This window comes from Lemur catta, chromosome 6 (assembly GCF_020740605.2).
Source record: "Lemur catta isolate mLemCat1 chromosome 6, mLemCat1.pri, whole genome shotgun sequence".
NCBI classification, from domain to species: Eukaryota; Metazoa; Chordata; class Mammalia; order Primates; family Lemuridae; genus Lemur; species Lemur catta.
The window spans coordinates 36,646,436-36,670,781 of record NC_059133.1 but is presented as its reverse complement, the minus strand read 5'-3'; the positions used below and the strand labels follow the sequence as shown (position 1 = coordinate 36,670,781).

The following is a 24,346-nucleotide window of genomic DNA, read 5'->3' as shown; positions in this document are numbered from 1 at the left end:
TTTGGCTGAACTAATTTTTTCATAGACATGACTTCCCAAAGTTATATAGTAAATATATTTCTTATCTAGTTATTCTTCCTTTGGGTTTACTGTGCCACACTGAGTAATGACTAACCTGCTGAAATCTGTTGTTTCTAAAAAGATACTTAATTGTAGTAAGTAATCATTCTTCTGTGTCATGTTAAACACGGTATTCTGAAAAAGCAACATTCCCTGAACATTCATTCCACTTTTAATCTTTTTAAAAACAGTTTTTAGAAGAGATTTCTCTAGAGAAGATTAAAGTTTGACACTGAAATCAACTAACTCAAATTAAGCTCAATTCTTAGACATTTGTGTGAGATCTTCTCATTTCTATTTTTCTCCTTTAAAGCTACAGCCAAATGTTTTAGCAGATTTTTAATCCATAGCACAAGCATTTTATTTTAAATTTAAAAATGAAAATATGATTTTAATTAAAATTTAATTTGCATCCTAGTGTTCATGTTGTAGAAGTAATATTTAAGTTATGTGATTCCATTAAGTATGCACCATATGTATCCTTTTTGAATAAATGTATTGTAAAAACAGAATGAATTTCTGGAAAATATTTTATATCTTTGGGAATAGAAAATATATTAAGTTTTGGTAAACTTATCTTGCTGGTTGAACAGTGGGCAGAATATAGAAGTTGGAGAGACTAAGAAATTATGATGAGTTGGGTCTGACTTTTACATTATGACCTTGGAAATTTTGCACAAATATTATATTTTACTTAATAAATGAATGTGTGTGGATTACAGTCAAGTATTTGAAGACTGTTCTATAAATGTAGGAATTTGCTATTGATTTTCCATTATGAGATTCTTTGACTTATAAGTTACTAAAAGTCTGTAAGAAGGTTTATCTGTTTTAAATCTAACTATTCTCTATCAGAAATATGTCAGATAGCTAATGAAAATAGATATATGAGGGGCCAGGTATCTATTCCAACTTGGATATCATTTCAGTTAGCATTGCCTATCTTTTTTTAAGTGCCTAAGTTTAGAATAGTCAATGAACATTCCCATGTATGAAGCAATTTTCCAGAAAGATGGTTGTTGGTGACATTTACCCTTTTTTCATATATTCTGGGAGACATTGAGTAAAGATAACTTATTTGCCATGGAATAAAGAACTGAAGCCCGATTTTTTGGCTTTGTGCCAAAGATGCTAGGGAAAATGATGCATGACAAATACATTACCAAGGAATTCTTTCTCTAAGAGGCTGACAAAGATCTAGTTTTTAGGGTTGTATTACCACCAAAAAGGATACCCCTTGTTACTGAGCTTCTAATGGAGATATTATCTATGCCAAAACAGCCTTCAGTTCTTTTTCTTTCTTTCTTTCTTTCTGTTCTTTTTTTGTTATGCTATCATCCTCATAATAAGTCATTTTTGGTAAAACAATTCACTTAACAAATAACTATGAAAAACAAAATTTATGCAATTATTTTTATTGGTATACATCTTAAAATTATTTTAAATAAGAAAATATATGCTTTATAAAAATATGACTTATAAGCTGTTTTTCTGGGGTAATTTAACCATTATTTAAGGACTATATATTACATATATTTCTATTCACATATTTTTATTCCTGTGTTGCTTTGGCTTGGTGAAACTGGCTCTCCATACTAGGAATTTTATTAAATGAAAAGTATCAGAATCTAAGATGATCTTGATAAGCTAGCAGAATTTAATAACATTTAATAAAAGTGAATTAGAGGTAAGTTCCAGGTTTCACATTTGAATACAAAGAATCAATTATCCAGATGAAAAATACTTCAGACAATATCTAAAATCACTTGACAAAAACTCAGGGCTTCCAGTTGACAATAAATACAATGCAGTGCAACAGTGCAACACTGATATCTAAATATCTGATATAATCATAGGTAATATTAATGAGTGTGCTATCTAAATTGGCTGATGTGATATCCTGCTTTACTTTGTACTGATCAGCTCTGGGTACCACCCTTTGAAAGGGATAAAGACTATTCAGATCACTTTTATAAGACAAAAACCAAGAGAAAAAAATTCTTTCTTGGATAGAAATTGTTAGGCACCACTTGACAAGGTCAACCAAGCATCCAAATCTTCCAGGAGGATGGTACTACATAAAATCACACCTATTTGATAGCCAGCTATAAAAAAGTACATCTTATTTTTCTCTCTAGGTATTAAAACTTCCAAATTCTGTTTATTCCACAGGAATCTGAACTTATAGAACTAAGGGAAACCATTGAAATGCTGAAAGCCCAGAACTCTGCTGCACAGGCCGCTATTCAGGGAGCACTGAATGGTCCAGACCACCCTCCCAAAGGTATATTTAGAAATATTTCCATTTCACCCAATATAATAGGCATCTATTTTATTTTTCAATTAGAATAAAGCTGGATTTACTCAGTGGCACTACCTTTTATAATGAGTAAGATGATACTAATGTGGTCAGAATTCAAGAACAATGGTTTTCATTATCAAATAATATTTAAATAGATCTTAAGGAATTTGCTTCTATAGTTGTACACACATTTCTCTCAACTCAATTTAGTGAAGATGGGTGGTTGATTAATACATGCATATCTGACTTGAAGCAAAACAAACCCAGTATGAGTATGATCATTCAGATTTGTATATAAAAATAAGATCATCAATATGGTAACACAGCAAGTAATGAGCTTTGAGAGCACCTTCAGGGTTGGGGCAAAAAAAAAGGTACATTCCCTATAGACAATTTTAAGACAGTAAGCAAACAGACTAAAAGTTGTTCTGCTTTTGATTATTGCCATGCTTTGGCAATTCTAAACAATGGAAATAATTTTTCTCTGCCACCACCTCCACCGCTTGGCTCACTGCTGAAGAAATGCTCATTATTAATGTTGTGTCATTTTTTTTTCTCTTTATGTAGGTTCTATTTATTCATGTCTTGACTCTTTTCAATACATTCACTATGCTCAACTTTTTCCCAACTTACAAATCTTTTTTCTAAATCTCAGTGCCCTATTATCTCTCTTCCCATTTCCAGATAAATTCTGGAGAAAATTTTAAGGACTCTTTCAATATCTCCAGCCACCAGTCACCCTTTAGCCCACCGGAGTATAGCTTCTCTTCCCACGACTTCCAGTAAAACGATTCTCTCCAGGATCCATAGTGACTTATATGTCACTCAATCCAGTAAAACATTTAAAATTCTTATTGTATTAGACATGGAAACAGCATTTGTTACTGATGTCCATTCTCCCCTCCTTGAAACATTCGTTTTTTTCTAATGTTCGTGATATCACGCATTCTTGGTTTTCCTTTTGATCCTTTGAAATCTCTGAAGTTTCTTTTGTAACTTCATGCCTTTGTCTCTATTTGTTAATTGTTGATAACCTAAGCTTGCTTACATACGATTCTGCACATACCTCCTCCTCTCCTGATTCAATAAATCACCAACGTCTATTAATTCCACCTCTTTAATATCTCTTGGATCTCTTCATCTTCTTTGATCCTACCATCACCATCCATTATCTCTCCTATGAACTATGGCCATGAGCCCCTAAATAACCTTCCTGTTAAAATCTTACCCCACATTACGCCATCCTTCACACTGAAGCCAGAGCAGTCATCTTAAAACATATTATCTACAGATATCCCATTGCCTTTAGGATGAAGTAAAAACTCCTTACTTAATATGACATAGTCTCTCTTTACAGCTTCATTCATTCAACAATTATTCAATTACTGATTCTGTGCCAGATGTGCTAGACCTTATCTCTTGTTCTTTTGTTGCATTGTATGTTACATATTTCAACTATCCTGAATTTCTTTAATTCTTCATAAGTTCTTTATACATTCTATTTATTCTACTAGTAACATTCTACTCTGGTCAGCATAAAAACTTTCTGAAACACTACAGGAGTTAACCTACATATGTCTCCTTGACCCCTAAACTGGATGAAGTCCCCTGTAGTATGTTTCTAGAAATAGCTGTACTTCCCTTATTAAAATTGACATCACCCTATGATGTCTTTATTTAACATATGGCCTTCCTGATTCATGATAGAAGGATTTGTTTCTTTACCCTAGTGTGCATAGTGATGCCTTGTACACAAAAAGAACTTATTCAAATTTTATAGAAAAGAATAATATAATTTTTAAAATGTACTTAAATTTAAACTTTAGGAAAACAATTATATAAAGTGAGATATACTTAAATTGAAGGACAAACTAGTTCTCTAGGGGCTACTTCTGCTAAGAATTTAGCAGCTTTCCATGTGGGGGCGATGATTTATGTGCTGCATGGAAAATTACTGCATATTTAAAGCTTATCTTGGAGCTATAATAAAGCTGCTTATGTTCTAAATCTTCATGTTGTAAATAGGTCCAGAAGGGTTTTAGAAAGGCTTAATCCTTACTTTAACAAAGCACAAGTCACTGAAGTGAAACTTTCTGAAAGGATTCTTTTTATCTTTGGCAACAGGTAGCTTAATATCTACTGGAATTGAAAAATAGGAATTCTTTTGCTCAGAAATGTCGGGAAGGCGGTGCCAAAGATGAACAAAATAACAATTAATATCTAAATTGATCCATAAATATTAAAAATAATTTGTTAGATTTTCAAACTATCAAAACAGGTAGTTATAAATGGTTGAATATATATAATATATACAGGATAGTTAGATTGTATTTCTGTACTATTAAAGCTCAGTATTAATTCAGTGAACACAAAGTGATTCTTATCGCATTGACCATTGACATTATATGGAGAAAATAGTCAGTTAGACTAATTATGTATCTTTCCATGGGTTATTAAGGTGAATGTATGACCTATAAATTTGTATTCTGAAATCATATTGAAATTCAGTTTTAGAGACCATTAAAATATTTATTTCATGTGTATTTTTAACATACGATCTTAAAAGATAGATTTAGAATGAAGCAACACTGTTATAGACAGGACAAATTATGGCAAAATTGCACACCAATTTATTAAAGTACCTTTCTATTTTCCCTAAATTTATGTATCATGTTTATTAACATCTGATAATTATAGTCTATAATAAAATAAATTTATTTGTTTACAGACATATTTAAGCACCTCTATTAGTACTAGGCACTCTACTAGATCTTGAAATACAAAGATAAACAAAGAATGACCCTGTACTCAAGGGGCTCACAATCCACTGCAATGAAAGGTTTTTTATATATAGATATATAACAATTATAAGAAGCATAATTATTATAAGGCTGAATTTGAAGGTAATGGAATATTTTACTTTTCAAAATGTACTTCTGCTTTTTAAGTCACTACTTCTGTGTAAATATGGGATAGATTTTTGTTAAGTTATACCAAGTACAGTTGGATAACATATGTATTTAATTGCTGTAAACAGTAAATATTTTTTAGGAATAATGGTAGACAAAGTTGTATCAAACAAATAATTAGAATAGATTTATTCAACAGCTACATATTGATTGCCTACCACATGCTATTCTCTGCATAAGGTCCTGGATATATAATGGTAAACAAAACTGATGTGGTCTTTGTCTTCATCAAACATTTAGTGTAGTGGGAGAACAGAAAATGAGTGATTGTTTGTGATCATTGGTGTAGCTGAGTATGCATGCTGAAATAATTATAAGTTCTGAAATGGATAAATAGGTACCATAAAGAAGGAGGGTACGAGGGAACCTACTAGAGGTTGCATAATCATGAAAGGCTTTTCCAAAATACTAATATTTAAGGTGATATCCAAGGAATAATTACCAAGTCATACTATAAATATTGAGCGAGGGGCATTCCAAGAGGGCCTACAGAGAGAAAAGAGATTAGTGCCTTTATGGAACTGCTACAAGAAAGATAATTAGCAAAGGTGAAATAAGTACAAGATTGGAGAGATAAGAACAGATGAGATCACTGAGGTTGTGGGGCCATATTTAGGAGTTAGAGTTTTTTCTGTTCTTATTAAAGTAAGAATCTACTGAATAGTCTTAAGTAAGGGAGTGATGATGAAGTTTTTCTTTTAAAAAGATTTCTCTAGCAGTTGTTTGTAGAATGGTTTGAAAGTGAATAAATTGGATAGCTCTTTTTGCTGTAGAGTTGATGTTGGTAGCCAGAACTGGGGCAGTGGTGGTACAGAGGGTGGAAAGTGGAAAATAAATGAGTGAACAAACATATAACTGAAATTTTCGCTTTTAAAATAGGTTTCTCCATTTAGTCAGATTGCTGATAGTCATTTAGTTAGCCATTCTTTACTGATCTCTGTGATGCCTCATGCAATGGATTAAATACTCATAAGCACTAAAAAGGAATTATTAGAGAAAAGTAAAATGCATTCCCTTCATTCTATGATACTGAAATTATGCCTTTGTTAATCTTTATTGATAAATGCAGTCATAATTGAAGGTAACTAATACCTCCAAGGAGTACTTTTGACCTATGATTATAATAATTTACCTATCTTTTTAAAAATCTAGTATTAAATAAATTACATATAATTTATTAATTCTGGGTATAATAAAATTTCTGGAATACTTCAATACTTTATGCTTTTGCTCTATTTGTGAAAGTTAATTACTAGGAAAAAGCTTGCAAATATCACATCTTGTTCAAAAAAGCTAATAGCCAATTGCAGCAGAAATTTAAAACATAAATACTTACACATATTCTTCCATTTTTTATATGATTCCACATTAGTTGATTAAGAGAAACTAGATTGCTTTAATGTTGAATTAAAACCACACAAATAAATACTTTGATTTAGGTTTTGAGATTGGTAATGTCTTTGGCATGCAAAAACAGTAAATATTTCCATTAGTATTTTTTAAAATAATTTTAAAAGACTAAACTCTAGGGATTCTGAAAAATAACTATATATTTTTCCGCTTATAAAATTTGTCAGCATGATTACATTAATACAAAAATTAAGGTATTTATTGATATGTATATACATATGAATGTGTGGTTATGTATATATGTATGTATGTGTATGTATATACACTTTTTACATACCCACACATATACTCATTTATTATATGTTTTGAAAATAACCAGTTATAGTTTCATTGCCATGGGTCATTTTTACTATTCAATAAAATCAGTCAAGTGGAAAGGCCTGATTTTATACTGTTACTTCTATGGAAACTTTGTGAAAGCTTTATAGTAATTTTTGCTATCTTACAAGTTCCATTGAAATTTTTTGCTTGGTTAATCTGCTTTGATGTCAATTATGTATATTAATAGAAATGGCCTAAAAGCATATTTGACTTTACATATAATCTTATAAATTCTCTCAGTGTCTCATTAACACTTAATATCAGTTCACTGTAAGTACATAAAAATTCTATTTAAGTTTTAATTTTAATAACTATAAACAAATCTTATATGGAATAAGTGGATAGCTTCAAAAATGATTAAATATCAAATGCTATTCTCTTCAAGATGTCTTGTTTAACTAGAGAAGCACGGCATGCTTTGAGAAGTATAGCGAGGCCATATTGGCATTTAGCACAATGAATGTTAGAATCAGCCTAGGTCTAAGGTTGACTCTACTATCTTTTAGCTAAGTGACCATGTGCAAATTACTTTTAGGAATTAAACTCATTTTAGTTGTTTGCTTTAAGAATAAAATTAGGTACTCCAGGGACATTAAGCATACAATAAAAGCAAGCTTTATTATTACTTATTGTTATTAGTATTACTATTACTATTCTAAGTCATGGACAGGGACTAGGGGTATGTTAGAAGAATTGCACTGTCTGAAATATGTTTTTTGTTTAATTCAAAAACTCAATCTACCTAAACTCTCTTTTGAGGATCTTCTCTTCATTGGCTGTTTGACCTTGGCCAAGGTACTTAGCTTCTTTGCACTTCAGTTTCCTCATCTGTGACATGATGTGCTTACATGACTTCTAAGGTTTGCTTTGGCTCTCGTGTGGTAGAACTCTATGAAATGGAGATTTAATATATTTGGCTTTGGTAACTTTATCCAAAGCACAAATATTAAAAAATAATTCTTCCTCATCCTATTATGAGTTTCCATTTACTCCATGGAACTAATCATGTGGAATAAATCATTTTGCAAGAGCTGTTTAATCCAGGTGTTCAGTAGAGATCACTAGCATAGCATTTTATTTTTGGACAAAACTCAGGACTCATGAAACTAGCAGTACTACAGTCTTATATGAGATTGCCGTTAAACCTTAATGTAGATAATACAGTTAATTACAGTAAATATGGTTGTAATTTATTAAACTCATAAAGCCAAAACTGTGTTGAAAGAATCTGTCCGAAGCCTTGTTAACTTTAGTTGGGGAACTTGCTTTCAAAAAGCATAAGAGACTTATTTCTTCATATTGAAACTCTGCGAACAAATGTGATACTCTCTGTCTGTTGCTAGATCTCCGCATCAGAAGACAGCATTCTTCTGAAAGTGTTTCTAGTATCAACAGTGCCACAAGCCATTCCAGCATTGGCAGTGGTAATGATGCTGACTCCAAGAAAAAGAAAAAGAAAAACTGGGTAAGCCATCATCATTCATCTAATTCAGAAGCTTATTAATGCACCATGAGTTAGGCTTTTTCCTTTGGGGCTTAGAGATCTGCAGCAGTTTAGAAAGAGTCCTCTTCAAGTGACTGTTACCTGTAATACTGTACTCATCACCAGGATTAGGGTGGTGTGGTGCTTAAGAGCTGACTTTTTGGAGTCGGGACTAAACTTGGGTTTGAATCTCCACTGGATCTTGGGCAGGTTACTTCACCTTTTCGGGACCTGAGTTTTCTCATCTGTAAAAATAGGATAATACCAACTCCATAGAGTTGTAGTAAAGAAAAATAAGCCAACAACTATAAATAAGTGGCTTAAAAAAGGGATTTATTGTGTTGGTAGAGATAAGGGAAAAAAGATTATGATAATAATGGTGGTGGTGGGGTGGTGGTGGTGATGTTGGAGGAAAAGGAGAAGAATTGGAGTTGATAAGGGGAAAGAAGAGACCTTGAAATCTCCACCCTCCAGAATCCACAGGGCTTACAGTATGAACAAAGTTTCACCCCCTAAGAAATAAACCACATTGATATCTGCTTGATTTTTTTTTTCACCAAGAGAACATAGAAGAAATAAAGAATTGCACTTAAACAGAACTTTGCCTTGAGATATAATTTATGATAATATTAAGCAATTGCTAAAAAGCTAAGGGGAAAATACTATCACTGCAGAAAGTTTAAAAACAATGAAGTAAAGGATTTCTTTTAATATCATGAAACAAAGGTAGATTTTTAAATAAATGCAACTCTTGATGAAATCCAAAATATAACAGGATTTTACTGGAGTGCTTTCTATAAATAATGAAAGAAATATCTTTTTTGTTTTGAAAAAATGTTTATGCAGGTAATATTTTAAAATACTGATCAGCCTTCATTCCCTTGATTTGTAATTCCACACTCTTTCATGTTTCTGCAAGGTGAACTCTAGAGGAAGTGAGGTGAATATAAACCATGGACAATTTGGCATGCATCTCTAAAAAAACCCTACCTTGGCATGAATGCTATTCATTTTGGCAGTAGGCTTTTATACCTTTTAAAAACAGATTACCTTGTATGTCTTTTCTTTGTGTCTTTTCATTTTAATCTCAAATTTTAAAAAGAAGTAAAACCACTTTCTGAATAGAGCTGTAGGGGATACCAATTCTGGTTTTGAATAGTCTGGGAATTGAAAATTTGAATAGAAAATCACAATTAATGAAGTGTTAGGCGAATTTGATTTCATTTTGCTTTTTAAGTTTGTACTGTCAGCGGGACATGACTTGATTGTAGCGCTAAAGTGGCCATTTAAAACAAATTGCCTTGAAGAGAGAAGCATTGGGAATGGAGATCCCTTCAAGGTACTTAGTTTTAAATGAGTGCTCTGACAGCCATGCCCTTGACCTTGCACTATTTAAAAGCCTTCCATGTTTGCGCTGCGCTGGATTAATACAAGAATAAAATGAAAACACAAAACACGGTATCATTGTTTTTTTTAGAGATACTGTGCTGCAACTGTTAATACTCTGCTTACACATACTGACCCCAGGCAGTGGCTAGGATGGCACCTGCAAACTAACGCCCCAAAGCAAAAGCTTGCCAAGTGCAAATAGACAAGAAGGGTAATTTCTGTCCTCCTTTCAGCTGAGAAGCTCTTTCAAACAAGCCTTTGGGAAGAAAAAGTCCACCAAGCCTCCTTCCTCACATTCTGACATTGAGGAGCTTACTGATTCGTCCCTTCCAGCGTCCCCCAAGTTGCCTCATAATGCTGGGGACTGTGGTTCAGCCTCCATGAAGCCCTCGCAGTCGGCCTCAGCGTAAGTTACTCCCTTTGGAGAATGCAGAAATATTTTTGGAAAATAACTGTAGGCCAAGCCCACGTTTATGTTCTAAGTGTAATTGGATTGTGCTTTCACAACGGCAGCACCATATCCGTGCCAATTATTTTCACATCTCTCTGAGAATAATGGACAGCATTAGTTTCCGTGTCATTTTTCATATATTAGAAATGGCGTGATCCTTGATCTCATTCTCCACTTTTCTAAATCATTATCTCACGTCTTTCCACTTGCATTTCTCCGTGTATCTGTCTAACTGTGCGTACATGCAGGTCACCCCTTGTCTGGCCACCAAAGAAACGGCAAAATGGCCCTGTGATCTACAAGCATAGATCCCGGTAAAATGGAGTGTGATGCATGAAAACTGCAAAGATCCAGGTTTTAACCTCCGTAGTGTTTGCTTTTGCTTTCTCTAAAATCACTCACATGCATTTTAATGATAAATATCTCTTCTTTCATTTTGTTTTCAACTAAAATTTGGTTTCCTAAAACCAACCTGCAACTCACTTTTTATTCTATTAATCTAACATAGCATTTTTATAGTAGCCCACTTTTTGATAGTACAGCAGTCCCCCCTCATCCATGCCGGATCCTTTCCAAGACTCCCAGCGAATGTCTGAAACTGCAGATAGTACTGAGCCCTCCATACGTTGTTTTTTCCTATACATGCATACCTGTGATAAAGTTTAATTTATAAATTAGGCACAGCAAGCGATTAACAACAATAACTAATGATAAACAATAGAACAATTATAACAATACTCTGTGATCAAGTTATGTGAATGTGGTCTCCTTCAAAATACTGTAATATTTTCAGACCATGGTTTACTGCAGGTAGCTGAAGCCACAGAAACCAAAACTGTGGATAAGCGGGGACTACTGTACAAGAAAGAACAACATATTTGGGATGTAGAAACGTTCTGATGAGATGATTGTCTTTGTTTTATATCTATCGAAATCAGGTTTCCTCGTATGCCCACAATAAGGACTAGCATTGAACTCTCATATAGAACAGAGCCACTATGCTTTGACTACCTCATTTCATCATTTATGTAGGAAGGAAGAATATAACCACTGTTATTTTATGCCCACAACCTAGTCCTCAAATTTTAAATGGCAAAATATTTGTTAATATACAACACATTCTGTTGATGGATTTCCTACAAAATTGTCCACAAAACAACAAATCAACACAATAAGGATATAACGTATATGACCCCCAGCCTACTAGTGTAGGTTGAAACCTGTGATTTAGCTTCCTTAGCTGTGATCTGCTAAATCAGCTGAGCCTAACAGGAACATTATATAACACTCACCCATTATTTAAATGTCCAAACAAATCTTTCTGATTCATTTTCTACAATATTTATATTGGATTTTCATGGCAACTTGAAGACAGTGTTGTGGCAAATAAGATTATATTTTGCACAGTTTTTCAAAAGAAGAAATCAACATTTTAAGGATGTAATAACTTTGCTTTTAAAAAAAGAATATTCACGTGTTACAAATGGAGATTTAAATCCCTTGAAAAACATTGGAATGAAATGTAATAATACTAGGATTTTTCTGCCCTACAAATATCAACAACAAGGAAATTTTTAGGATTAGTTTATATTCAGGAATAGTAGACTGTTTTTAAACTTCAGAAAATGGGGAAAAAAAGATTAAAAGAAAGAGCTATTTTCAATTTTGAACCTATGAATGCATTACTATTTGTAAAATTTGTTCTCCTTTTCTCCAGGTTTTGCCAGCAGGAAATAATTTCTGTACTTGCTGGATAATATTGCAGTTCAACTTTTAAAAGTGGCATTGCTTTTCCTAATCCTCTGGCTTCTCCAGACCACTGATTTTGTGTTTGTTTCCTTCTTAAGGATCTGTGAATGCACAGAGGCTGAGGCAGAGATAATTCTGCAGCTGAAGAGCGAGCTCAGAGAAAAGGAATTAAAATTAACAGATATTCGGCTGGAGGCCCTAAGCTCTGCTCATCATCTTGATCAGATCCGGGAAGCCATGAACCGGATGCAGGTCGGTGCTGATGCACTTTGAAAGAACAAAATGGAGAAATAAAACTACGCTTATTCTCTTCTCTTGGTTATTACAGAACAATTTCCGCTTTTAAACGCATGTGGAAATGTACTCTTTTTATTCAATCTTTGCAACTCATTTCTTTTTTTTTTTTTCATCCTGTTACCATTCATATCTTGGAGATATCTTGGGGAAAAATGATTAAATACATTCCATCAAGGGAACAAATGGAAGCTCATCAAAATTTCTTTTTCTTTCTTTTCTTTCTTTCTTTCTTACTTTCTTTTTTCTTTCTTTCTTTCTTTTTGCTTTCTCTTTCTTTCTCTTTCTCTCTTTCTCTCTCTCTTTCTTTCCTTCCTTCCTTCTTTCCTTCTTTCTTTCTTTCTTTCCTTCTTTCTCTCTCTCCCTTCCCATCCCTCCTTCCCTCCCTCCTTCTCTTCTTTCCTCCCTCCTTCCCTTCCTGGGCTTTTCTCTTCATCTCTTTTCTCTTCCCTCCTTTCCTTCCTTCCTCCTTCCTCTCTCCCTTTTTTCTTCCCTCCCTCCCTCTTTCCTTCCTTTTATTCTTCTTTCTTTTAAAATTTACGAATATACATGTTGCAAACCTAAGGCAAAGCATTTTCATAATTGTAGTTTAAAAGATCCCACTTTTTCTATTCTGTCAATGAAAATTTTCAGTTTTATAGCATTGTAAACAAAAATACAGCTTTCATAATTTCTAATATTTGGCACTAGGTAAAATTTTCTCTATGGATTAATTAATGGCTGATCTTTTTTTTTTTTTTTGGAAAATTTTGTCAAACCTGGGTTTGGAAGTGGGAGTGCAAACCAGCCAGTTGTACTCAGTAACCATTTAAGATATTTACACTAGTGATTGGATTCAGGTTGAGAGTGAAGTTTTTAGAAAAACTACAATTCTTGCTTTTTCCCTTTTCCATGATTTACCTTTATCTTGGCTTTTTGCCTGTTCTTTTGAAATCTAACTTTCAAATACTTCCGCCTGTTTTCTACTGAACAACAAAAGTAATGAGGAAACTACAAAAATTCAACATAAGCTTTCTGCATATTGAAGTAAAAGTGATTTAGAATGCCATATGTAAAAGTAAAGCTTTTGTATTTTTTGGAAACATCTAAAGGCTAAATTCAGAACCAGACTAAGTTTTCATTTTATTATTGTAAACCAGTAATCACTTGGTACCGCAGATGACTGAAATAAGAAAAACACATTGCTGAGCAGATTCATCTGCCACTGTGTATATTCATCAAATGGCTTTTGTTTTTATGAGCTTAGTGCCCCATTTTGAAGGAACAAAAACTTTTTCAGATGTCAGCCAGAATTCAAGTAATTTCAAATCACCTTATTTATTTTTGTTTTGCTCTGTTTTTCGACTCTCCATGAATTCACAATAGTATTACAAATGTTGTTATTTGCCTATGAGATTTTAACATCACTTTTAAAGTGAAAAGTATTACGAACTATTTAATTATATTATTCTTAATTCAAATGAGCCCAAGGCCTGGAAAACTTTTCAAAAATATGATAAAAAAGCAATTATAAAAATGTTTTTATTGGTTACTCTGTCTATATTTGTGAATACAGGAATGCATATATGTGAGAGAGAAAAGGTTAACTTTCCTTTTTTAGAAGGGAATCCTGCTTCATAATTTATATTTGTTTATTTACCATATTACCACATGCTTTATTCAACAAATAGGCTACTTAACTCTGACAAAAGACATGGTGCCATTGTCTCTATCCAACTAGCTCATTTTTTTTTTTCATGCTTTTCATCTACCTAATAGAATGAAATTGAAATACTGAAGGCTGAAAATGACCGGTTAAAGGCAGAAACTGGTAACACAGCTAAGCCTGCTCGGCCACCATCAGAATCCTCAAGCACCGCCTCCTCCTCATCTTCACGGCAGTCCTTAGGACTTTCTCTAAACAACTTGAACATCACAGAGGCTGTTACCTCAGGTGATTGATTGCACATGCCTCCCCGAATCACAGCATGGTCCGTGAGTGAACAGGGGCAGGGAGAAGCTTGGAATTTGGAGAACCTTACACCCTCTTAAAAATGTTAACACTCTCATTCTCAGAAATGGTCCTATTTTTATCTTATAAATTAATTCAACTTAGCTGTAGGTTTGAAAGCACATTCTCCATGAAAAGGTGAATCTTAGAGATATGATTTTCTAGTATTAAAAAAAATTAGTTGTGCTTGGGAAGCACTTTCTCGATGACTATGAAGATGAAGAAATAATATTCTCAGTGATGGTGATTAGTACTCATGGATGTAATAATAAACCTCATGCAATTTTATAGTGTTTTAAGTATACAAAACCGATGCACAGGTATATCAGGACCTATTTCTAAATTTGACTAGATGATCCTACATGATGTTGCCTAGAGAGAACATAATGCTACTACATCCTCAAGCCTGCAGCTCTATTAAGTTTTCGTCAAACAAAAGGAACATGCCAGATTCTGTTATTGTATTCAATAGTACTAATAATGCAACAAGGGTATAGTTTTTATTTGATTGAAAATATAATTATATGATACAATGTCATCTTAATATCTGATGAACCATTCAATTATAAAGTATAACTGCTCCTGTGGCATCAAAAAATTTTATGGATTTAGAATTTAGGGAACATTTGCATGAGGATCTGTGGTAATTGCAAAGTATAGCCAGCAGATGGCGCTTGGAAACCAATAATGTATAGTTTCCTGAGTAACATTGGATTCCATTGTAGAACGGAGACACTTCACTGCCTGCCTTAAATTACATTAAAATATAGAGGATGCAGCATGGTGATATTGATTACATTTCCAATCAATCACATCTCTTATTTCTAAAAATTCAGATTTTTTAAAAGTCTGCTATTATGGCTGCCCTTCATAATATAAAATAAATGTTCCAATTGTATACTGGCCTTCTTCATCTTATGTATTAAAGGCAAGTGGGAACTCCCTGTAATTCAAGAAAACAACATTTACAAATATTTGTCGAGGGATGGAGGAAAGAAACAAACTCTAGAATGAGCATCAAGTAAAACTAATATTTGTAGGCAAGAAAAAACAGATTTCAGAATTGCACGAACTTGATCATTGGGTAAAGTAAAACTATGGGAATACATAGTAACTTTGAATGTGGATTGTACACAAAGTACTATTGTCCACACTCTTCAAAGGATTCTTAAAAAGAGGAAAAATTTAAGTATATAGAATCTGAGAGCTTATGTCCTGAGCAATATTCTTTATGTTGGCTTGTTGTTGATGAGCCTGACAGACAAGTGAACTGGAGTCCACATCTAATGGGAAAGCACTAACCAGTGCTTTTCTATGTTACCAGGCTCAACTCCTAGGGAAAGACAAGGGCTGGTACCTTCCAGGACAAATCATTGGCAGGATTTCACTGACTGTTACATAATTTTGTTTTAGTCTGTGGAAATATGATAAGGCTTAAAGGAGGCAAGGTTAGCACTGTATGTAGCTTAGAAAGAATAAATTTGTAAAAATAAAATTGAAATTAATGTTTAGGTTAGAACTAATAAAATAAATATAAAATCAAAGAAATCAAATTTACAATTTCTATGTATATTGGACTTAATATACTGATGGCCATGACTGAAAATTTGGGGCAATTTTTTTGTGTGTGGGTGACAATTTTAAAGATTTTTTAAAAATATACTTACTAAATTACCTATTTCATCAGTTATTTTAAATTCTATATTATTTTATTTCCTTAATTATTTTTCAATAGTGATACTTATATCTGAATAAACAAAAAAATTAAATCACATGACTAGAATATTGTTTGCACTACCTTCACTTTTGTTTAGTGGATTGAAAACTTGGAAATCAAAAATGCCTTCATGCAGGGGCTTTTTAAAAGTTTTAATTTAAAAAGAAAAGGGGTCAAGAGAAAAAATAATTGACAAATGTTCAGTTCCTGAAACATTAACCACATGGTTCCATGCATCCAGTAAAGACATAGTTTGAGAAGCCTTGAGTTTTTTGTCAGAATTCCACTTGATTTTAACCAGAATGGCAGATCTTTTTATTATCCCTTCAAAATGTTGCCGGAGAACCGTAACTTGTTTTCCATAAAAGACCCACAGAGGACTCACACCTCAAACTTGATGTTTTTCCCTGGAGTAGTTTCTTTAGGTGATCATCCTGTGAGGAGGGGAGACCCAGAGTGAGTCATGATGTGATCCTCCTAGTGTCAATAGAAATAGTTCAAATAAACACACAGAGAAAAGATAGAATGGTTAGAGCAGCAAAACTTACTGAACATGGAGGATACAGTGCTTTAAAAGCATTATCTCTTACGTTCTCAATAATCCTGTTAAGTAGGTACTGTTTAAGCCCCGTTTTAGCAATGAGGAAACCAAGGCTTAGGAAAGTGACTATAATAATTTGTTCAAGATCATGCATCTATAAAAGTAAGTAGCAGAACTAATATTTGAATGTAGGTCTGGATGAATCTAGTGCCTATTCTTTTTTTTTAAATTTTTTTTTATTTTTAATTATGGGTACTTAATAGTTTTATATATTTATAGGGTACATGTGATGTTTTAATTACTGTATTAATTTTGCTTTAAGTAGCCATATAACAAAAGCCAAAGATAGTCATTCACTCATTAATAAATATTTATTCTACTATTGTCAGGAGAAATTTCATATTTTAAACATTCTTTTTAAGACCATGACATGGAATGAATAGCATGTTCCAAGGCAAATTTGAGCAGATATGTGGATCAGCAATTAGGTTAAACCCTTTGCCATAGTCTACTAGGCCATGCATGATTTGGACCTCACCCACTTCAAATCATTTCGTACCACTCCCCACCCTCCCCTTGTCTTTACATTCCTGCTACCCGAACATCTATCAGTTCCTTGAAAGTGCCCAGCTGCTACATCGAGGCCTTTGCCCTTGTTCTTGTTCACTTAACCCCTTTTCCTGGCTTTTCACGTGCCTTGCACATCTAGGCCTTCTGGTCTTATCTCCAAATACCACCTCCTCAAGGAAGCCTTCCAGGATGACCTGTCTAACTAGAGCAGGCTCCATGTAGTTGCTCTGTAGTCCACTGCCCTGTTTATATCAGCAGAACACTTAACACATTCTGAAATTACCTTGTTGAGAATGTATGCTCCAGAAAATCAGGGAATTCATTTTCCTTGTTACCTTGGTATTCATTCTCAGTGCCCAGCAGTCTCTGATATCATTTATGCTTAATATTTGTTGAATATTTATGAACATTTATGAGGAATTAGGCAAAGTACTAAAGAAGTAATTTGGTTATGAACTACAAGAAGTTTAGGTGTGAACAGCTGATGATAAACCTTTCTAAACTTTTGAGAAAAGGAGCAAGAGAATTAAAATGACATTTAAGGAGGAGTTTTGTTTTTGAGTAAGGTAATTGAAAACATGAAAGACTATGAGATGAGGTTAATGTGGGAAAATAATTAAATTCCAGTACAGAAGATTATCTTTGCTGCTTTAAAAATTTCTACCCCAAATTTCCATATTTCTCAAGCTCTAAAAGTTGTTTTTTAGTTGTTATGGTCTTAAAGCATTCTTTGACTGTTCGCTTTACAAAATTACATATTCTTAATAACTAAGATTATAGAAACCATTCCATTTTTCAGAAGCCATCTTTTTAGATTATTGTTTCTATGATGTAGCAGTCATAGCCCTTCACTCTATAAGTTTACAGTTAGATTCCTCTTGTCACTGGGCACATGTGCTCTATGGCACGTACGGAGTTTTCTTTATCCACAGAACACTATCTTCATAGTAAGCATGACTCTATAATAGCATTGTTGTTGAAAGAAAACCTGTATTAGGTCATTAAATAGGAAATGTCCGATTTCAAATCTAAAGTGTAGTTTATTGTATCTCAAACAAAAATCAGTTCAGTTAATCGAAGTATGTACCTAAAAACTATTAACATAGTTTTGCCATCGTAATAGTAGCTTATGTCAGCAGCGAAGCAGCCTGGAGAGTGAATGGTGATGAAATCGTGCAAGGTGTCTTCCACAGCTTGCTGAGAATTGAATATTTTTCCTTGCAAGAAGTGGGCCAAAGCCTTGAAAAAGTGTTTGTCAGTCGGTGCAAGGTCTGGTGAATACGGTGGATGACAGAGAGTTTTCAAGTACAGTTTCTATAGTTTGAGCAGCGTTGTTTGTGCAACATGTCATCACAAGTGTTGACTTGCAAGAGGATTGGCCTGTCTGTATTGACCAATCTCAGTGCTTAATCCCAAGTGTCCTCATCATTTTGTCCAGTTGTTTGCAGTAGACATCCACTGTAATCGATTGACCAGGTTTCTTGAAGCTGTAGTGGATAATACCAGCACTGGACCACCAAACAAACACTAGTAGCTTTTTTTGATGAATATTTGGTTTTGGACTGTGTTCTGGCACTTCATCTTTATCCAACCATTGTGCCGAACACTTGTAATTGTCAAAAAGAATCCATTTTCCATCACATGTAACAATAGGGTGTGGAAATGGATAGCCTTTATATTGTGACAGCAAAGAAAGGCAAGCTTCAAGAAGATTTTTCTTAAGATGCTCATTTAACTCATGTGGTACCCATCTTTCTAGCTTCTTTACTTTGCCAATTTGTTTCAAATGGTTCAATATTGTTGGAATAGTAACATCAAACCTTGTTACAAATTTATGCATAGGTTGAGATGGATTCGCTTCCACTACAGCTTTCAACTCATCATTATCCACCTTGGTCTCAGGTGGCTAATGAACCACATGTCTCATTTTCAAGATTAAAATTACCAAAATAGACTTCTCAAACCATCAGCGTACTGCGTGTTTATTAGCCACATCCTTCCCAAACACTTCGTTGATATTTTGAGCTGTCTATGTGCATTAGCTCTGTGATGGAATTCATATTCAAAAATAATACGAATTTTTGACTCACCCATGGTTTCACAAAAATTACTCTAAAAAAATTTGAAAGATGATCACATAAGCATTTGCAAGACAGGATGTATTAATACCTTCACAATAAAAATAAAACAAGAAGTGTCAAAGTGAAATGTCAGAGATACCAACTGTCAAACTTAATAATTAAGGAAATCAGACATTTCAAACTTAATAATCTAATAGTTGGGATAGTTTGCCTTCATAATTCTCCAAATTGGACATTAATCTGATATAATATATTTTGAAAATTAATCTTCAATCACATTAAAAGGTTGGTATTTTAAAGGTTAGCTAGCTTTATCATGCTTCCATAACTCTTAGCTGATTACCAGAAATACTATTTTGGTTTTGAAACTATTAGCATAAAGGGTACAGAGGAGTGATAATTAATATACTTCTATGGGAAAGTATAATGCCATGGTTGAAATTCAATAACAGTACCTAATATATAATTATAGATATAAGGCAAGCAGTAAAACACCTGGCTATGTGTCAAATGCTTGAAAATAATTTCAGTTGACAGTCAATCTCAGCACCTTTACATTTATAAATTACATGGGTATTGAGCTTGGATATTTTAGATTGGATAGAAAAATCAGATTGCTTTTCAGTTTGTCATGGTTATAATGGTGACTAAATATTACTCAGGTATTACTCAGACCTGTGTATAATAGATAAAGAAACCCCTTATTTCCTTATCTAAAGGCAACAGCCTAACATTTGCATGAAGACCTTTGGAGGCAAAAATAAATTCTTAGATTGAAACTTTAGCTGAACCACAGTAATCCATCTTCTTGAAAGCTGAGGTTTTCAAACCAGTTTGGCTAGAATGGGAAGCAGATCCCACTGAAGGATATAGAACTATGAAGGAGAAAACAAAATGACAGTAAACAAATATGAGCTAATGTTACTCTATTGTGTATGTCTTTCTTTTAAAATTCGGTAGATATTTTACTAGATGATGCTGGTGATGCAACTGGACATAAAGATGGCCGCAGTGTGAAAATTATAGTCTCCATAAGCAAGGGCTATGGTCGAGCAAAGGTATTTCTTTAATCCTAACTTCTTTTCAACTAAAGCACGAGACTGAGTCAAATGTATGTTATATCTAAATATTTGTTCTAGCAACCATCCTATCAGGGGTGTTTGCCCTGGCATTAGCTTAATATATTATACAAGCATGAAAGTTAGGGATAATAAGAAAATGACATCATCATACAGGTAGAAATACGTCTTACATGTACTTCACATTCATTCACTGAAAATAGTATTGTCAGCCCCCTCTCATTTCTAAAACTTAAAAAAAGTTAAATTTTTTGACAAAAATATCTTGTCTAACATATTTTGATGTCACTTGTAGATTATAGATAATGTTAATGATGTGTAGTACCATGTCACTAGGGTTGTCAATTTGATGTTTGTGTAAATAGAAGATTATAAGCTAAATGAATATTCTAGATATCAGAAAGACACACAGGTTCTAGTGAATAGAGTAGGAAAAATTCCAATGATGCTACTTGTCTATTATTTTTAAGCAAGGTCCTAGGTGATCAGCCAAGTATTTTAATTTTTTGCAATCAAACATTACCTTCAAATTAGCAATATCATTCTGACTATAACCCTTTCTTACAGCAAACAAAAAAAAAATTAAGTTGAATTTTCACTTCAGTGGCCAAGAATATGAATTTGTAGGTATCTAAATTTTTTTCCATCAACACAAACAAAATTTCTTTTAGATTTTAAAATGATTTCAGTACTTAAGTTTGAAAAGTGAGATAAAACTTGTGAATCATTACATTGAGCCAATGGTCCAAGGATTCCAATGCCACACACTTTCTGCTTGAGCTGCAAATTGGTGCCTACTTTTCCCAGGGGGGCCTTTATATGTGAGACTGTAATAGTCTCAGTGAAACCTAAACTAACTCTAATTTAAAAGCAGATACTTATAAAGCGTTGTATTAATGTACATTTTGATGACATTATAAACGCACTAGAACAAGTTTTCCTTTTCAGAATAATTCTAAAAGACAATGTCTTTGAACATTTTTCCTAAAAAAGCTTCCAAGAATGTAGTTGTCTTAGTCTGCTTGGGCTGCCATAACGAAATAACATAGATTGGGTGGCTTAAACAACAGAAATTTATTTTCTCACAGTTCTGGAGGCTGACAAGTCCAAGATCAAAATGCTGGCCAATTTAGTTCCTGGTGAGGGCTCTATCCTTGAGTTGGTAGATTTCTAGCTCCGCCTCACACAGCCTTACCTCAGTGTCTGGATAGAAAGAGATAGAGGCCACTATAACGCCACTAATCCCATCAGGAAGGCCCCGCCCTCATGATCTAATCTGACCCTTCCTCCCAAAGGCCCCATCTTTAAATACCATCATACTGGAAGTTAGGGCTTCAACATATGAATCTGGGCAGGTGGGGGTGGGGGCATAAATATTCAGACCATAACAATAGTAAAAAGAAATCATCAAAATCATCAGATGTTAATTTCTCAATTTATTCTGAAAAAGCTATTGGCTTCTAACTCAGGTTATACTTCAATAATGGTGATAGTCATTTACCCTTAGAGGGTTAAATCTTACAAATGAAGAAATCGAGGCTATGAGCCAGCTAAGTGGTTTACTAAGTTCATATATCTTAATTAGCTGCTAGGTGTTGTGTAGAATTCACATTTTCCAACACTTGACTCAGTGATTATTCTACTACCCCTTAATGATCACATACTTAGTGACTAGAACCAGAATTGTAATATGTCAACTATATGTCTACTAGTGTCATAATCAGTATTTCGTATAATTATTTCCAGTCATCATAAAAGAGGCTCCAGTTAGACTAAAAATCCTGAATTGCTTACTTTCCCAATATATGCAGAAATTACTCAAAATCCCATCCTGAAAGAAAGATTTGGGACCATTATTTGTATTATAAAAGAATTATTTGCTTGATAAAATGAATCCTCTAGGTTTCTCTGGCAAGCTCTTTTAGATAGTGAATTTTCTTATTAATTCAAAATGGGACCTGCTTTGTAAATATGCAAATGCCATATTGTCATGGTTAATTTATTTCTTAAAGCTAAATTGGATTTTAGATTAAAATTAATTAATAAAAAAGCTGAGTTATGGACTTATCAAAGATCACAAAATAGTAAGGTGATGTTCTAGGATTCATATGACATAGTTCTATTCTCTCTGTCATTATTTCCCTCCTACCAAGCCGCTTCTATTCCAGAACTTCCCCCCACTGCATTAAAATGCAAGACTATTCTCTGAGGTCCCATTCCCCTTTCTCTTCTACTGAACAGGTCATGAATCAGTTTTCTTTGACATAAAACTTCATGTCATCTCTTTCTTTCTTGTTGCTGTTGCTATTGCTGGTACTTTGTTTTTCTGTTTGGTTGGTTTGCTGGGGTGTGTTTTATATTCTATAACCCACCAGGTGTGTTTGTTGCTATAGAACTCATAGGCTTAGTAAATATTTTGGTCTTAATCTCCAACTACATTAATAATTTTTGATATAAAATGTGCTAATTAAAAAACTGCACAGTTGGATTTTATCTGACTTTATTTTGTTTTTATTTAGGATCAGAAGTCCCAGACATATTTGATAGGGTCCATTGGTGTTAGTGGAAAAACCAAGTGGGATGTCTTAGATAGTGTAATTAGACGTCTCTTTAAGGTAAGTTGTGCAAAATATGCTGATATTAATTTTCAAATGTGTTTCTTTTTAGCAGCTTTACTTCAGTAGTGTGTAGATACATCTGCTTTTCATCTCCTCAAATTTCAAATAAGGAAAGCTTTCTCCCTTTGTGGTGTTTGATATTGACAGTTCTTATGTTAAACATTTCTAAAATTGACAACTAGTTTTATATTCCCATGAGTTTTGTATTTGTTATAGATGAGTTGAACCTCTGTTTTGACTTCACTTTTTTTGTGTGTACCATTTTAGGAATATGTGTTCCGAATTGATACTTCCACTAGCCTTGGTCTGAGCTCTGACTGCATTGCTAGCTACTGTGTAGGAGACTTAATTAGATCCCATAACCTAGAAGTGCCTGAACTGCTGCCTTGTGGATACCTTGTTGGAGATAATAACATCATCACTGTGAACTTAAAAGGTAAAAATAAAAATGAAATAAAAGCACAATTATAATTTTTTACCATTCTCCCCACCCCCCCTTTTTTTTTTGCAGTTGGCCTCCAATTTTCCTATTTGAAAACTGTGTTAACCACTTTGATAGTTTTGGTATGAAATGAGTCATGTTAATTTTTTAAAGTACTACAATCCTACTAAAACCGCTAAAATCCAAGGAAATTAAATTCTTTGAGTTCTGGGATGTGCAATTTGGAATGCAATTTTGAAGATTCACCAAGACTCACCAAAAACAAGTAATTTAGGGAATTTTAAATTTCTAGATTTTCTCCCTTATCATCTTGTATTACATGAGGATTCAAAAAATTATGTATTCTAAAGTAACATATTAATTATTATATCTTTGATTGATTTTAAAATATGTGTACCCAATAAATACCCACTAAGAATAGAGACGTTAAGGATCAAGGATAAGAAATTCTTTGCTTTGAATGATGTGATTAATTATAGGCTAATATAATATCTGAAGTATATCTGTCTCTATAATTCCTTGTTTGTTTATGTTAAAGAATGAGAATACATCTATATAAACTGTGAGTTAATAGAGAAATTTGTCAATATTTGATTTTATTATTAAAGTAATTGGGTTAGTAAAAGGAGATACTGTTGCTCTCTTCTTAATTCCTTCCCAAACATCACAATTTATATTCTTCGAAAGCTTAAGTGGTTGTACATCTGGAATGTGTCATGAGAGACAGAAGGGAATAAAGAGACGGGAAAGAGTAAGAAAAAGGAAGAACATACAAGCTCATGTATATATGCGTGTATGTAATCCTTACATTTATTCTTAACATACTTAATGATCTTCAAAGGGAAGGAAGATTTTGTGATAGAGTTTATAATGCTTCCAT

General features: G+C 33.4%; 1 protein-coding gene across 2 annotated transcripts in view; it reads left to right on the top strand.

Annotated features, from left to right (window-relative positions):
- The window catches only part of NAV3 (neuron navigator 3), a 327,264-nt gene that overhangs the window by 280,721 nt on the left and 22,197 nt on the right, over positions 1–24,346 (top strand). The window contains exons 24-33 of one of the 2 annotated variants that reach the window (XM_045553319.1): positions 2,233–2,344; positions 8,406–8,527; positions 9,465–9,485; positions 10,168–10,340; positions 10,634–10,699; positions 12,233–12,386; positions 14,187–14,361; positions 20,288–20,385; positions 22,926–23,021; positions 23,292–23,460. In XM_045553319.1, the coding sequence (XP_045409275.1) occupies positions 2,233–2,344; positions 8,406–8,527; positions 9,465–9,485; positions 10,168–10,340; positions 10,634–10,699; positions 12,233–12,386; positions 14,187–14,361; positions 20,288–20,385; positions 22,926–23,021; positions 23,292–23,460 (1,186 nt within the window). The remainder of the gene's footprint in view (positions 1–2,232; positions 2,345–8,405; positions 8,528–9,464; positions 9,486–10,167; positions 10,341–10,633; positions 10,700–12,232; positions 12,387–14,186; positions 14,362–20,287; positions 20,386–22,925; positions 23,022–23,291; positions 23,461–24,346) is intronic. The other variant, XM_045553320.1, reaches the window with a different exon arrangement.